The sequence below is a fragment of the Cervus canadensis genome, chromosome 2, assembly GCF_019320065.1.
Source record: "Cervus canadensis isolate Bull #8, Minnesota chromosome 2, ASM1932006v1, whole genome shotgun sequence".
NCBI lineage: Eukaryota > Metazoa > Chordata > Mammalia > Artiodactyla > Cervidae > Cervus > Cervus canadensis.
Genome location: NC_057387.1, coordinates 11,348,988 through 11,362,145, shown reverse-complemented (window position 1 = coordinate 11,362,145; position 13,158 = coordinate 11,348,988). Strand labels below are relative to the sequence as shown.

Here is a 13,158-nt window from a genome sequence, read left to right as displayed (position 1 = left end):
AGCCAGGAGCTGGAGACACTGATGGCTCTTGTCTGAGCACTAACGTAAACACAGGCGCGGGTCGCACGTGACAGCCCCTCTTCCGCCCTCATCTAGCCTGCACGAGGACCCTGCGAATGGGCATCGTATGCCCCTGTTGAAGAAACTGACTTGACAGCCTCACCCGAGGTCACTTGACAGATGAATACAGGAGCCGGGACTTGAAACCAGGGCAGCCTGCTTCTATATCCTGTGCTGTCCCCACCCTCCCACTCTGCGTGCACCAGCTGAGCAAAATGCTGGGATGGGCTGCAAGAGGTTCCTCTCCCCGGAAACCCCGAAAATGGAGGCCGTCATCTCATAAACTCCAGGACAGCCCTGCCCACGCCTGGCCCCGTGGGCGTCCCAGGGTCTTCTCTCAAGGGCTCCCTTGGAAAGCCCCTTCTGCATTTCTCTGGTCTTCCCAGCAAAAAAGCAAACGAAACCCTTTCACATTGCTGGCTGATGAACATGAGGTAGACCAAATATCAAAATTATAATCAAAACCCTTCCGTCTTTATCTCATCAACCACTTATTTTGCTAATAGCCCCAAGGATGAGTTATCAACCAGCCTCTGCACTAGATCTTAGGGCTTTAAGAGAAAAAAGAAGCAGCCCCTGCTCCCAGGGAACTTGCAGTCTGGTTCACCTGAGTGTTTCGAAGCCTGTGGGTATAGGACAGGGAACTATTTCCTATTAATATTTCAGACATCTGACTGATTCGATTCCTTAAGCATTTAGCCAGAGCCTGCTTTGGTCATGTTCTAGGCACCGGAGACTATATAAATATTAATGTGATGGAGTTCCTGCTTTTCCAGGGATAATGGTTTTGTTGGGGAGGGGACATGGATAACCCTCATAAGTAACCCAAAGACAAGCTACTGATAGATGGTGCTCAGAGCTTCGAGTGACTGGCTGGGACGCACAGAGGCGGCGGTTGAGGGGGATGTGGCATGGAAGGCCGGTGCAGGAGCTGGGATGTGAACAGGATGGACGGCAGCTCAAGAGAAGCTGTGAGGGAAGGGAGCAGAAACAAGAGGAGGCGGGGAAGTGCAGGACTTGACCTGGGGAACACTGGTCGCAGGTCGAGAGGCTTGCAACTCGTGCCCGTGGCAGCTGGTAGACATGGAAGGTGGTTGAACAGGGAAGTGGTACAGACTTGGCTGATCTGTAGAGAAAGTAACCTGCCAGCCATGATGGATGGGTTGAGGCCAGCAGGGGCTGGAGGCAGGGAGTCTATTTGGGAGGTTGCTGTGATAGACCCACTCATCCAGCTGCTCCAGGGCGGAGGAGCAGACAGGAGGGAATGGATATAAGAAGCTATGTTGGAGGTAGCCACCTTTCTGTGCCAGGTCCCCCAGACCACAGGAGCAGCAGATTCAGTGATTGTAAGTTAGGGGGTAAGCATGGCACTGCCCCAGCAAAGGGTGGACATGTGTTAGGAGAGTTGCTTCCAGGGGCAGGGGCTTCGGTCATCAGGGCACTGTTGGCCACATCCCGGACTGACTCTGCTCTGCTCTTCCCCACAGTCCCCCCAGAGGACACCAGGATTGATGGCGGTCCTGTGATCCTGCTGCAGGCAGGCACCCCCCACAACCTCACATGCCGCGCCTTCAACGCCAAGCCTGCCGCCACCATCATCTGGTTCCGGGACGGGACGCAGCAGGAGGGTGCTGTAGCCAGCACGGTGAGACCCCACTGCCCCCCAGCTCCTCGAAGGCCACCCTCTAGGCCACCTTTCCTTTCCCACATGGATCTGACCACAGACGGGGGGACACAGATGGGGAAAGGGGCCTTAGAAGTCATGTGGTCCAATCCACTCATTAAATAGTTGGGCAAATTGAGGTCCAGACGAGAATTCTCAGGGCCATTCAGTCGTTAGCAGAGAGTAAGAATAATTATGAGAATAGCTACACTCATTAAGCACCTACAGTGTAGCAGGCACCGTGCATGCTAAGCTCTATGGACAGTCTCTCTTAATCCTCACAGGAGTTTCATAAATTAGCTGTTACTTCCAACTCAGAAAGAGTGAACTGATGTTTAGAGAGAGGTTGAGTGACTTGCCCAGGGTCACACACAGCTGACATGCAGCAGAGCTGGGGTTTATACCTGGATCAGAATGTAGTCTCTTGCTACCGAGCCTCTCAACTTTCTTCCCCCATCCTCTAGCTGGTGCATGTTCCCAGTCAGCACAGCTAAGAGCTTGGGTAAGCAGCGATTATATGGACATTTTATAGATGAGTAACCTATTGCCGGGAGAAGGCAATGGCACCCCACTCCAGGACTCTTGCCTGGAAAATCCCATGGGCAGAGGAGCCTGGTGGGCTGCAGTCCATGGGGTCGCGAAGAGTCGGACACAACTGAGCGACTGCACTTTCACTTTTCACTTTCATGCATTGGAGAAGGAAATGGCAACCCACTCCAGCATTCTTGCCTGGAGAATCCCAGGGATGGCGGAGCCTGGTGGGCTGCCTTCTATGGGGTCACAGAGAGTCGGACACGACTGAAGTGACTTAGCAGCAGCAGCAGCAACCTATTGCTGAGAAGGACATCAAATGACTTGCCCAGGATCACATGGCAAAGTTGAGGTGGAGCTGGAGTTAGAATCTAGGTGTCCTATTTGGAGCTCCTCTTGCCAGCTGTGGACAGGCACAGGTGTACCCAGCCCCCCTTGCTAGATGCTGCAGGAGACACTTCTCATTGAGGGGAGAGACCTTTCACCTGTGTGCATTGGAGTATGGCCCCAGGGAATGCCTGGGTCTGCTCTGCCCTCCACACTCTGTGTCACCTTGGACAATTCACGTCTCTCTGGCCTTCATTTCACCATTTGACAGTCTGGCTTTGGTGGTGCTTAACTTTCTCACCACCGAGAACCCTCTCACTTCTCCCCTCTGTGGTTACATGTTTTGAAGTATTTTGGCAACCAAACAAGCTGACTGGTCAATGGCCATTTGCCATCTCCTGCCCCTTCCTTTTTTTTATATTTATTGAAGACGATGGAGCTCTGAAGCAGCAGGAGGAAGCCAGTGTTACTGCACTGGACTGGTGCTGCTCCAGCACTGCATCAGGCCTAGTAAGATGCTTGTACTGCTGTTAAACCGTGGGCCCCCGCTTGGCCTAATACTATGGTTTCCCCTAGGCAGTGTGCAAACAGCCTTGGAAAACAGCCCAAGGGTGCTGTGATCATGTCTGGTTGGGTACCATTGTGAGACTTTGAGCCAGTGACTCCCTTCCCTGCCCTCAAGGAGTTTATGGTCTAGCAGGAGAGGCCCAGCCCTGAGACACAGGCCCGCTGCCTAAGCGGCAAGGCGATGTGACCAGGGCAGTGCGGAGGACAGACTGCCTGTGAGGGCCACAGGTTCAGTCTGCGAGAGTCCTGAGAGCTGGGATGAGCAAAGGAAGACTTTCCAGAGAAGGACGGGCTTGGGTTGGACTCAGGGAATTCCAGGAACGAGACTTAAAAGGATGGAGAAAACTGTACAACACGGATTTAACTCTAATGTAAACTATGGCCTTGGTTAGTAATAGGGTATCAATGTTGGTGCATCACTTGTCTTATGTATCAGGTGTAACATGGATCACACTAGTGCATCATGTTAACAATAGCGGGAGCTGGGGTTGGGGAGGAGGATATATGGGAACTCTCTGTATTTTCTATTCAATTTTTCTGCAAAATTAAAACTTCTCTTAAAAAATAAAGTCTATTAGTTTAAAAACAAACCTAAACCTGGGGAGGAGGTAGGGGCTAGGGGGAGGGCAGAGCTTCAGGTTAAATGCCCCTCCAGCAAGCCTAGCTCTGTGTGGATCACCCCAAGAGCAGAGGAAGGGGCTTTGAGCTTGACCGTGTCTCCCACCCTTATTCCCCACCTCATCCTCCCACCCCAGGAACTGCTGAAGGATGGGAAGAGGGAGACCACCATTAGCCAGCTGCTCATCAACCCTACAGACCTGGACATTGGGCGTGTCTTCACCTGCCGCAGCGTGAATGAGGCCATCCCGAGTGGCAAGGAGACGTCCATTGAGCTCGATGTGCACCGTGAGCAGGGTCCCGGGGTGGAGGGGAGGGGGTGGGCAACGTGCACCCTGGGGGGGCAGCACCCCTTGGGAAGCACAGAAGAATCCCCTGGGGCCCCAGGACAGATGCTCCGTTTCTTTGTCCTCTTGGATTCCCTGCTTTGAACCGTAGGCTTTGAGAGCTGGCACAAGAGGCATCAGCTGTGAGCCAGGCAGTTCCCGGGTTTAAACCGTGTGACTTTGGGCAATGACGTAATCTCTCTGAGCCGTAGTTTCTAATTCTGAATATGTGCAGAAAATAAAACGCAGGCCTACAGCTCCTTATCGGAAATTCCAAACCAAAAGTGATTGGGTGGCAAAACCTGAACGGAAGCTCTTTGTAGTCTTTTATTTAATAACTCAACTGGAATAGCTGTACATTTCACTGCAGATATATTAATGCGTGTTTCTATGGGATGTTGCCCAGATTCTGCTGGGGGTCTTGCACAGTAAATGGTCTGTGGTCACCATAACCTTTCTAACATTTGAAAAATTCCAAATTCTGAAACACATCTAATGCCGGGGGTTTCAGATAAGGGATTGTGATGGCCTGTACCTGCTTCTCAGGGTTGTGAGCGTTAAGTGAGATCTAGTATACGAGCATCTCACATGGAGTACGCTACTGGGTAAGTGCTCAATAAATCCCCACTGCCCAGGGAAGGGTGCAAGTGTGGGCAGCAATTGGAGAGGCGCCCCACCCCCATCCCGGCTAGTGAGCCTGGCGAACCCACACTGACGCCTAGTGGTCACAGCTGGTCACTACATGGTCTGCCTACTTTGTCCCTTTGGTATCATCGTTGGTCCTCACCCTAGCCGGCCCCTAGAGGCTCCTGGAATAAAGGTGAGGAAAGCTTATTTACTGGAGCTGGTACACTGCAAACTCAAATTCCCAGATCACCACACGGGTGAGGTCTCAGTGTATGTGCTAGAGAGAGAAAAAGAAATGTGAGGGACAGAAAAGGCCCTGACCTGCCGTCCTCTGCCTTGCAGACCCCCCTACGGTGACCTTGTCTATCGAGCCCCAGACGGTGCAGGAGGGCGAGCGCGTCGTCTTTACCTGTCAGGCCACGGCCAACCCGGAGATCCTGGGCTACAGGTGGGAGGGGAGGGGCGGGGGCGGGCACACCCAGGGGAGGGATACTGGGAGGCCCTTGAGATCCGGAGCTGGGGGGCGGGGGGCGCTGGGGAGGACAGGCCACGGGATGTCCCAGAGAGGGCTCCAAGGCCTGACCCTGCTCTCTGCTGCCTCCTCCAGGTGGGCCAAGGGGGGCTTCCTGATTGAAGATGCCCATGAGAGTCGCTATGAAACAAATGTCGATTATTCCTTCTTCACGGAGCCGGTGTCCTGTGAGGTTCACAACAAAGTGGGGAGCACCAATGTCAGCACGTTGGTCAATGTCCACTGTGAGTAGCTGCAGGGGCGAGGGCTTTAAAGGACCTGGAGTGGGCTGGGGGAGGCTCTCTGGGGCTGAGGAGACATGAGAGGGGGCAAGGCAGGAGGAGGACTGGAATTACCACCCCCCACCCCCGGCCCCGATGAGATCAGGACCCTGATGATCTGTTTGTCCCTTTCTACCTCAGTTGCCCCTCGGATTGTAGTTGACCCTAAACCCACGACCACAGACATTGGCTCTGATGTGACCCTCACCTGTGTCTGGGTTGGGAATCCCCCCCTCACCCTCACCTGGACCAAAAAGGACTCAAACATGGTAAGAAGCTCTCCGCCTCTCCTGGACACTGGGTGGTAGGAGCCTGGCCTTGGGTTGGGAAGAGGGGGCGCAGGGGGCACAGCATTCTTTTTCAAGTTGAACCTGGGATATTTCCAAGTTCTCTGGATTTGGAAGAGAAGGACGGTGCTGGCAGTAAACCCCACCCCTCCTTGGCAGACAGCTGGCTGCTTCCGTGGCAGTGAGAGGGACAGTGACCTGTGGGTGGGAGGGGGAAGGGGGGCCGGAGTGGAGCCGCTGCTGCAGCGAGAGACCTGGGCGGTGAATGCTGCATAGCAGGGTGGGGTGGCCGGGGTGGTGCACCAGAGGGGAGAAGGCTGAGTTCTACAGCTCTGCAGAGACCGATAGGGGACAGTTTGGGCCAGAGTTGCAGAAAGAGGGATTTTAGAGTGAAACTTCCTCATTTGGCAAGAGAAGCACTAGGAGAGGCCACCAGCAGTGGCTGCGTCCTCTTTTAAAAATCACGGCAGCTTCACCTGCCCTCATGCACCTCCACCCAGGTCTGCCCACTCTTACAGAGATGCTGTGTCTAAATGCTAACCTGTTTAGAATCAAGGGATGGACCAGATAGACTCGGGACTCTGCTTCCCTTCTGGGAATTCACTTGTGGCCCTTCCTGCTTTCTTTCCAATGCCTCCAATGCGGGGGCCCACACGGATCTAGGGGCCCAGGCCTCCTGGCTCCCCACCCGAGGCTGCTCTCTCTGCCCAGGTCCTGAGTAACAGCAACCAGCTGCTGCTGAAGTCGGTGACCCAGGCCGATGCCGGCACTTACACCTGCCGGGCCATTGTGCCTCGGATCGGAGTGGCTGAGCGGGAGGTGCCGCTTTACGTGAACGGTGAGGGGCCTGATGAAGGCGGTGGTGGGGGGGGTGCTGGGGGCGGGCTGCTGGAGGTTCCAGCTGGCCCTGGCCCTGTCCTCTTGCTTGCAGGGCCCCCCATCATCTCCAGCGAGGCTGTGCAGTACGCTGTCAGGGGCGACGGCGGCAAGGTCGAGTGTTTCATCGGGAGTACGCCACCCCCAGACCGCATTGTGAGTGGGCCAGGCCTCGGGCCAGCCTTGCCTGAGCCTCCCCTCCCGCTCTCCCCAGGCCCTTTCTAGGCCCTGTGCTTCTCATCCTCTGACTCTCTTCCTCCCCTTGCTCACACGCCACCTCCTCTCTTCCTTGTTGGGTGACCCTGAGCCAGTTACTTGGTCTTTGGAACCTCAGTTTCCTCATCCATAAAATGGGGGCAGTGGTCCCTACTGAACAGGGCTGCTGTTGCCTTTCACAACAGGTGTGAAAGTCCTGGTGAAGTCTCCTTGGATGCGCTGCTCGCTCCCCTGGGCTTTCCCTCCTGCTCTGTCCTCTCCCTCATCTCCCCCTCCTTCCTCAGCCTCCCCATCTCTTCCTTGCCCCCAGCCCTGCCCCATCAGTTCCATCCCACCCAGCCATCCACTCCCCTCCCTTCTCCTGCCTTCCTCCTCCTACCAGCACCGCGCCCGCCGCTCTCCACCCCTCCCTCTCCCCCACACCACGAGCCATTAATTCCTTCCGTGACCATTAACCGTCAAACCCCTCATCACATTTAATGACCATTTGGCTAACTCCAGGGCTGCCCAGGGACACTTCATTACCACGGCCGCCTGGGCAGCGGGCGGCTCGGCTCCCGGGGGGCCTCGCTTTCAGAGCGAGGAGGACTGATCCCTGGAAAAGAGCCAGTTGTCGGCGGCTCCCTCTCCCTGGGGCTCCACTCTGAGGGAGGAGACACAGTGGAGGGGGCATGCCCCAGCCTGGGGGACGGGGGATGGAGGAGCCTGGGAGAGGCCCACTCATTTATAAGGGTCTGTGGATGGGTCTCCAGAGCCGCTGGGTGGGTTCATGCGGGGCTGGCTGTGGGGTGGGAAAGGCAAGGCCGAAGTTACGTTTAGTTAGAGTCTCAGACTGTCAGAGCTGGAGGAAGCCGGAGCACCATCTACACTAGCCTGGTCCTCTCCTTTTACAGGCGAGGAAGCTGAGGCCCAGAGACGGAAGGGGGCGGCCACCCAGGGCCCAAAGGGAGGACCAGGCCGAGAGCCCAGGCTTCTTGGCTGTCCGGCCAGGACTTGTTCCCACTTGTTGGCTCATTGGATCAGCTGGGGTTGTTACAAAACTAGCGATTCCCAATAAGAGAAGCCTCAGTTCTAACTTGGGAATGATGTGTCTTTGGGACACTGGTATGCCATCTTCCAGGTCTGCTGGCTTTCCGAATCAAATTGCTCTCCCTTGCCTCAACAACCACCACCACCAAATAGAGAGATTCCTGGGCCTGTGCCCTAGAGAGTCATATTTAGGAGCTAAGCCCCAGCAATCCTCATGTGAAAGAGTGTCCCTACGCTTATCTGAATGGTCACAGCATGTGTCTCAAGCACGTTTGGGAGCCGCTGCTCCTCCTAGACTGGAGGTTTGATGCCAGGATTGGAGGCAGCAGGTGGCTTGGGCTTGTTGTAGGGTGAGTGTGGGTCTGGGCTGGAGGGCACACAGGGTGAGGCTATGAGTCTGCCTTGGGTCAGGTGTTTCCACCACCTGCCTCTTCCTCATCCCATCCTGCCCTCCCCACCCCAGGCCTGGGCATGGAAGGAGAACTTCCTGGAGGTGGGGACCCTGGAACGCTACACGGTGGAGAGGACCAACTCGGGCAGTGGGGTCCTGTCCACACTCACCATCAACAACGTCATGGAGGCCGACTTTCAGACCCACTACAACTGCACCGCCTGGAACAGCTTCGGGCCGGGCACGGCCATCATCCAGCTGGAAGAGCGAGGTAACCGCGGCGCTGGCTGTGTCGCCAGGGCACAGGGCAGCCTGGGGACTCCGCTCCCTCTTCTCTCCAGGGGCATGGCTCAGAGACACTGCTCTCTCCTGGGCCTGCGCACCCCAGCCTGGTCTCTATGCTCAGCTGGGAAACCACTCACTGTTTTAAACATTCATTGAGCATTTGCTATGTGCCAGGCCCCGCACTAGGAACCGCAGGGACAGATGTAAATGAACACCATCCTTGCCATCCGGGAACCTTCAGTTTAGTGGAGGACCTAGAGAGTGGCAGGAAATGACTTCAGATGCAGAAAAATAAAATGAACTGTAAAGGCACTAACACTCCATACTTCACTGGGTTGGTATGAGGATTTAATGAGAAGATATTCATGGAGTACTTTGGAATAGCATAGGAAGCTTTGGTTCTCCCACCTCTTCCCAGGAGGCGCTAGTGGTAAAGAATCTGCCTGCCAATGCAGGAGATGCAGGTTTGATCCTTGCATTGGGCAGATCCCCTGGAGAAAGAAATGGCAACCCACTCCAGTATTCTTGCCTGGAAAATTCCACGGACAGAAGAACCTGGCAGGCTACGCCCATGGGGTTGCAAGAGTCAGACATGACTGAGTGCACACACACACACACACACACACACACACACACACGCACCTTTTCATAAATCCTTAGTCTGATAGGAGACACATATTCTCTCCCTTAAGGCATTTCTAGCCTGATAAAAGAGACATAATGCTTTTGAGTTTCTTGGAAGCTCCCAACTCTGATGAGGAAAAGAGTTTTTTTTTTAAGTAAGAACTAGCTATTTGATGTGGGAGATGGGGAGAAATAACTGGGGGGGAGGCGGAGCAGGGGAGGAGGTCTGTCTTAGTTAGCTAAGGGCACCAGCAAGAGCAAGGAGCTGGTGGGAAAGAACAGAGGAGACAGAGTGAGGAGGACTCTGCAGGAAACACTTCTGAAAGGGAAGAGCCCTACATGGATCTGATCCATCCAGGACAGACAGGAAGGGAGAGGAAACTGGAGGCAGGATTCCTGGGTCCTTCTCATCTCCAAGGAGCAGGGGGATCCAACCAGCACTGCCTGAGCCCTGGGAGGACAGGTGCAGATGGAGCAGTCACAATGGTGTGGATGAGGAAGGCAGTGGAACAGGTGGAAACCCAGGTGGCCGTGGGAAAGTTTGGGGACAGCCAACCTCAGGCAAGACCCCAGCCCAGGAAGGAGAGACAAGTCTCCCAGGCAGGTGGGCTGCAAGAGAGGGACAGACAGACCACCACGGCCAGGGACCAGTCGATCCCAGCTCTGATGAAGTGAAGGTCTAAATCCAGACACAGTGCAGACCTCCTCTCAAATGCCACCTTGACTTTAACTGACGTCAGCTGAAACGTAACCCTGTGCAAAGTCCAGGGGCCTGGAGCTCGGCTGCTCCGAGCTTCAGCCATCACTGTGACCTCATCCTCACCCTCCTCCTTTCCTTCCCCCATCTGAAGAGGTGTTACCCGTGGGCATCATCGCCGGGGCCACCATTGGTGCAGGCATCCTGCTCATCTTCTTCTTCATCGCCTTGGTGTTCTTCCTCTACCGGCGTCGCAAAGGCAGTGAGTATGGGCCCTGCTGGGGCCACGGCCCTCCCGAGGGCCTCTGACAGGCAGGGCTGGGGAGGGGCGAGGAGGGCTTGGCAGCTGCGCGCTCCAGGCCAGGTAGGTCCAGGCTGCGGCCCTTGTCCCCAGGTCGCAAAGACGTGACCCTGAGGAAGCTGGACATCAAAGTGGAGACCGTGAACCGGGAGCCGCTCACGATGCATTCTGACCGGGAGGACGACACTGCCAGCGTCTCCACGGCGACCCGTGTCATGAAGGCCATCTACTCGGTGAGCGTCCGCTCCCCTCTGCCGGCCTACCCTCTTCTTCACACTCTTGGGGCCAGCCCCACCCCAGGTCACTAAAACTGCCACTCTCTGCCCCCTCAGTTGACCTACTTTGGTCCTGTCCCCTCCACCCCACACCCACTCTCATACATACAGACCCATAAACATGCGCACGCTCCCCAGGCTAATTTTCTTGAGGACAGGCGGGTAGGACCTCAGGCTTCCTTCACCCCATTCTCCCCGCGACAGCGTGTCAAGAGTTTTTTGACCCAACTGGAAGTTCTCTGGCCCAACTGCCTCAGTGCTCCATCAGATGAAGAACAGCCGCAGAGAGGGGCAGGGATATAACACAAGCACTGCGCGTGATCACAGAATTGGTGCTAGAACCCGTATCTCTGGCCTCTTCCCACTATACTCCAGAGTCTCTGCGGGGAGAGGACGCAGGGTTCAAGTCTGCCCCTGGCCCAGATCCTTCCTCTTAACAGGCGGCCTCTGGGTGTGTGGATGGGGGTGGGCAGGGCGGGCAAGAGCAGGCATCCGTCTCCTGATGCCCAGCCCCTGCTCCTCTGCAGTCCTTCAAGGATGACGTGGACCTAAAGCAGGACCTGCGCTGTGACACCATCGACACGCGGGAGGAGTATGAGATGAAGGTGCGGATCGGGGAAGGGCCAGCGCCCAAGGGTCCCCTGGAGGGGCGCGGGACATGGCTCGCGGGCTCCAGGGGTGGGCAGAGTGGAGGTGAGGGCAGGTGTGCGGAGGCAGGGTCAGGAGATTCCTGAGGGAACAGAGGAGATGAAGAGTTATTGGCTGAGAACCCGGGCAGAGCCAGAGAAGGAGGCCGAGCGGGCCTCGATGAGACTCCACACCCCTCCCCGAGACGGACCCACCTTCTCATCCTCTTCTTTCATTGCCACCCAGGACCCCACCAATGGCTACTACAACGTGCGTGCCCACGAAGACCGCCCGTCTTCCAGGGCAGTGCTCTATGCTGACTACCGTGCCCCCGGCCCTGCCCGCTTCGACGGCCGCCCCTCGTCCCGCCTCTCCCACTCCAGCGGCTACGCCCAGCTCAACACCTACAGCCGGGCCCCGGCCCCCGACTACGGCCCCGAGCCCACGCCCCCTGGTCCTGCTGCCCCCGCTGGCAATGACACCGCCAGCCAGCTGTCCTACGAGAACTATGAGAAGTTCAATTCCCATCCCTTCCCCGGGGCAGCAGGGTACCCCACCTACCGACTGGGCTACCCCCAGGCCCCACCGTCCGGCCTGGAGCGGACCCCGTACGAGGCATACGACCCCATTGGCAAGTACGCCACCGCCACGCGATTCTCCTACACCTCCCAGCACTCGGACTACGGCCAGAGATTCCAGCAGCGCATGCAGACGCATGTGTAGGGCCGGCGCCTGGCCGGGGCGTCTCTGCGGGGCAGAGGAGAAGGCTCTTACAGCTGTTCCCTGATATTCAGGGACATTGCCCGTTGTTGCTCCCGTCCTGGACCAGCCTTCCTCCTCCCACCGCGGCAGGCAGGGAGCAGGTCTCCCGGAAACACCCCGTCCCGAGGATGGTGCTCTGCGCATGCCCCAGCCTCCTGGGCCTGCCCTTCCCTCTTCTTCGGGAGGATGTGTCTCTTCTGACCTGCACTCTTGCCTGGCCCTAGTCTGGGGACTGGGAAAGTGAAGGTTGCGGAGAGTAGAGGGGCCACTTTTTAGCATTCCCTTTCTATGCCGCCCCTCTGGTCTCACGTGAGCAGACAGGGCAGGGGTCCCGTGGGGAGGAGCAAGCTTTGGCCCAGGGGACACGGAGTGTCGGGGTGGGTGGCTCTGGTACAGATAGATTGCCTGGCCCGTCCCATCTGTTGTCCGCGTCATACCTTGGGTGCGTCTCTCCCTCCTCGGGACTGCAGAAGGGACCTTGGATTTGTTTTTGTTAGCCCTGGCACCGAGTTCAGATCCAGCTCAGCTGGGATTAAAATGCCAAGTCATCTTGGCTGCCCACTGTGGACACCTGTCTCTCTGCCTGCAGAGGGACCCAGGTATCTCCCCTAGCGCTGCCCTTTCCTCCTCCTCCTCCTCTGTGCTGCGCCAGCCGGTAGGTCAGGGGGTCGTGATGGAGAAGGAAAGGTCAGGAACCACGTTGAGTCACCAGCAAGACAGCAGAGCGCTACATAGCGGTTTCCAGAACCCACGCTAGAGGGAGCCCATCCAAGCCCCCTCTCCTCCCCAGCAGGCCCCACTTCCTGGCTTTAATGAGCCTGCCTGGGGAGTGTTGGTGAAAGCGGGGGTGCTATTGGCTATTCTTCAAAGACAACAAAAAATAATTTTTTTAAAAAAAACCTCACTTGGGAAAAAAAAAAATAAAAAGAAGCTGTAGGGAGCTCCCCACCCAAACACAAGTCCCAGTGGAAAGGAAAGGGAGAACCTGTTCTCTATCAGATTTCCAGTACCTTCCATTACTCTTTCAATCTCGAAGCACTTTGAATCCATTTTAAACATTCAGGTGATGAGACCTGTCACCCGATGGGCTCTATAGGACCGGAAGGGGGCCTGGCTGTCAGGCTCTGCTGTCCTACCCCAGAGCTGACCAGCTGGTTAGAGAGGCCACCTTCTGGGGGACATCTGTGGGAGATGTTCTCTTTAGACGGGTTTTCGTTTGTTACCTAGCTTCCCCCCCTCTCCCCCCGGACCAATCAGATTGCTTCTTCCGCTTTCAG

The 13,158-nt window shown here is 56.4% G+C and overlaps 1 protein-coding gene across 4 annotated transcripts in view; it reads left to right on the top strand.

The window, feature by feature from the left end:
• KIRREL1 (kirre like nephrin family adhesion molecule 1) overlaps positions 1-12,767 on the top strand; it is a 100,043-nt gene extending 87,276 nt beyond the window's left edge. For 3 of the 4 annotated variants that reach the window (XM_043452765.1, XM_043452746.1, XM_043452750.1), the window contains 12 exons: positions 1,548-1,705; positions 3,904-4,054; positions 5,062-5,167; positions 5,327-5,475; positions 5,653-5,780; positions 6,462-6,636; positions 6,730-6,830; positions 8,383-8,581; positions 10,071-10,178; positions 10,311-10,450; positions 11,020-11,097; positions 11,366-12,767. In XM_043452765.1, coding sequence (XP_043308700.1) covers positions 1,548-1,705; positions 3,904-4,054; positions 5,062-5,167; positions 5,327-5,475; positions 5,653-5,780; positions 6,462-6,636; positions 6,730-6,830; positions 8,383-8,581; positions 10,071-10,178; positions 10,311-10,450; positions 11,020-11,097; positions 11,366-11,842 — 1,970 coding nt within the window. In that variant the 3' untranslated portion in view covers positions 11,843-12,767. The remainder of the gene's footprint in view (positions 1-1,547; positions 1,706-3,903; positions 4,055-5,061; positions 5,168-5,326; positions 5,476-5,652; positions 5,781-6,461; positions 6,637-6,729; positions 6,831-8,382; positions 8,582-10,070; positions 10,179-10,310; positions 10,451-11,019; positions 11,098-11,365) is intronic. The other variant, XM_043452754.1, reaches the window with a different exon arrangement.
• Positions 12,768-13,158: the final 391 nt, after the last annotated feature.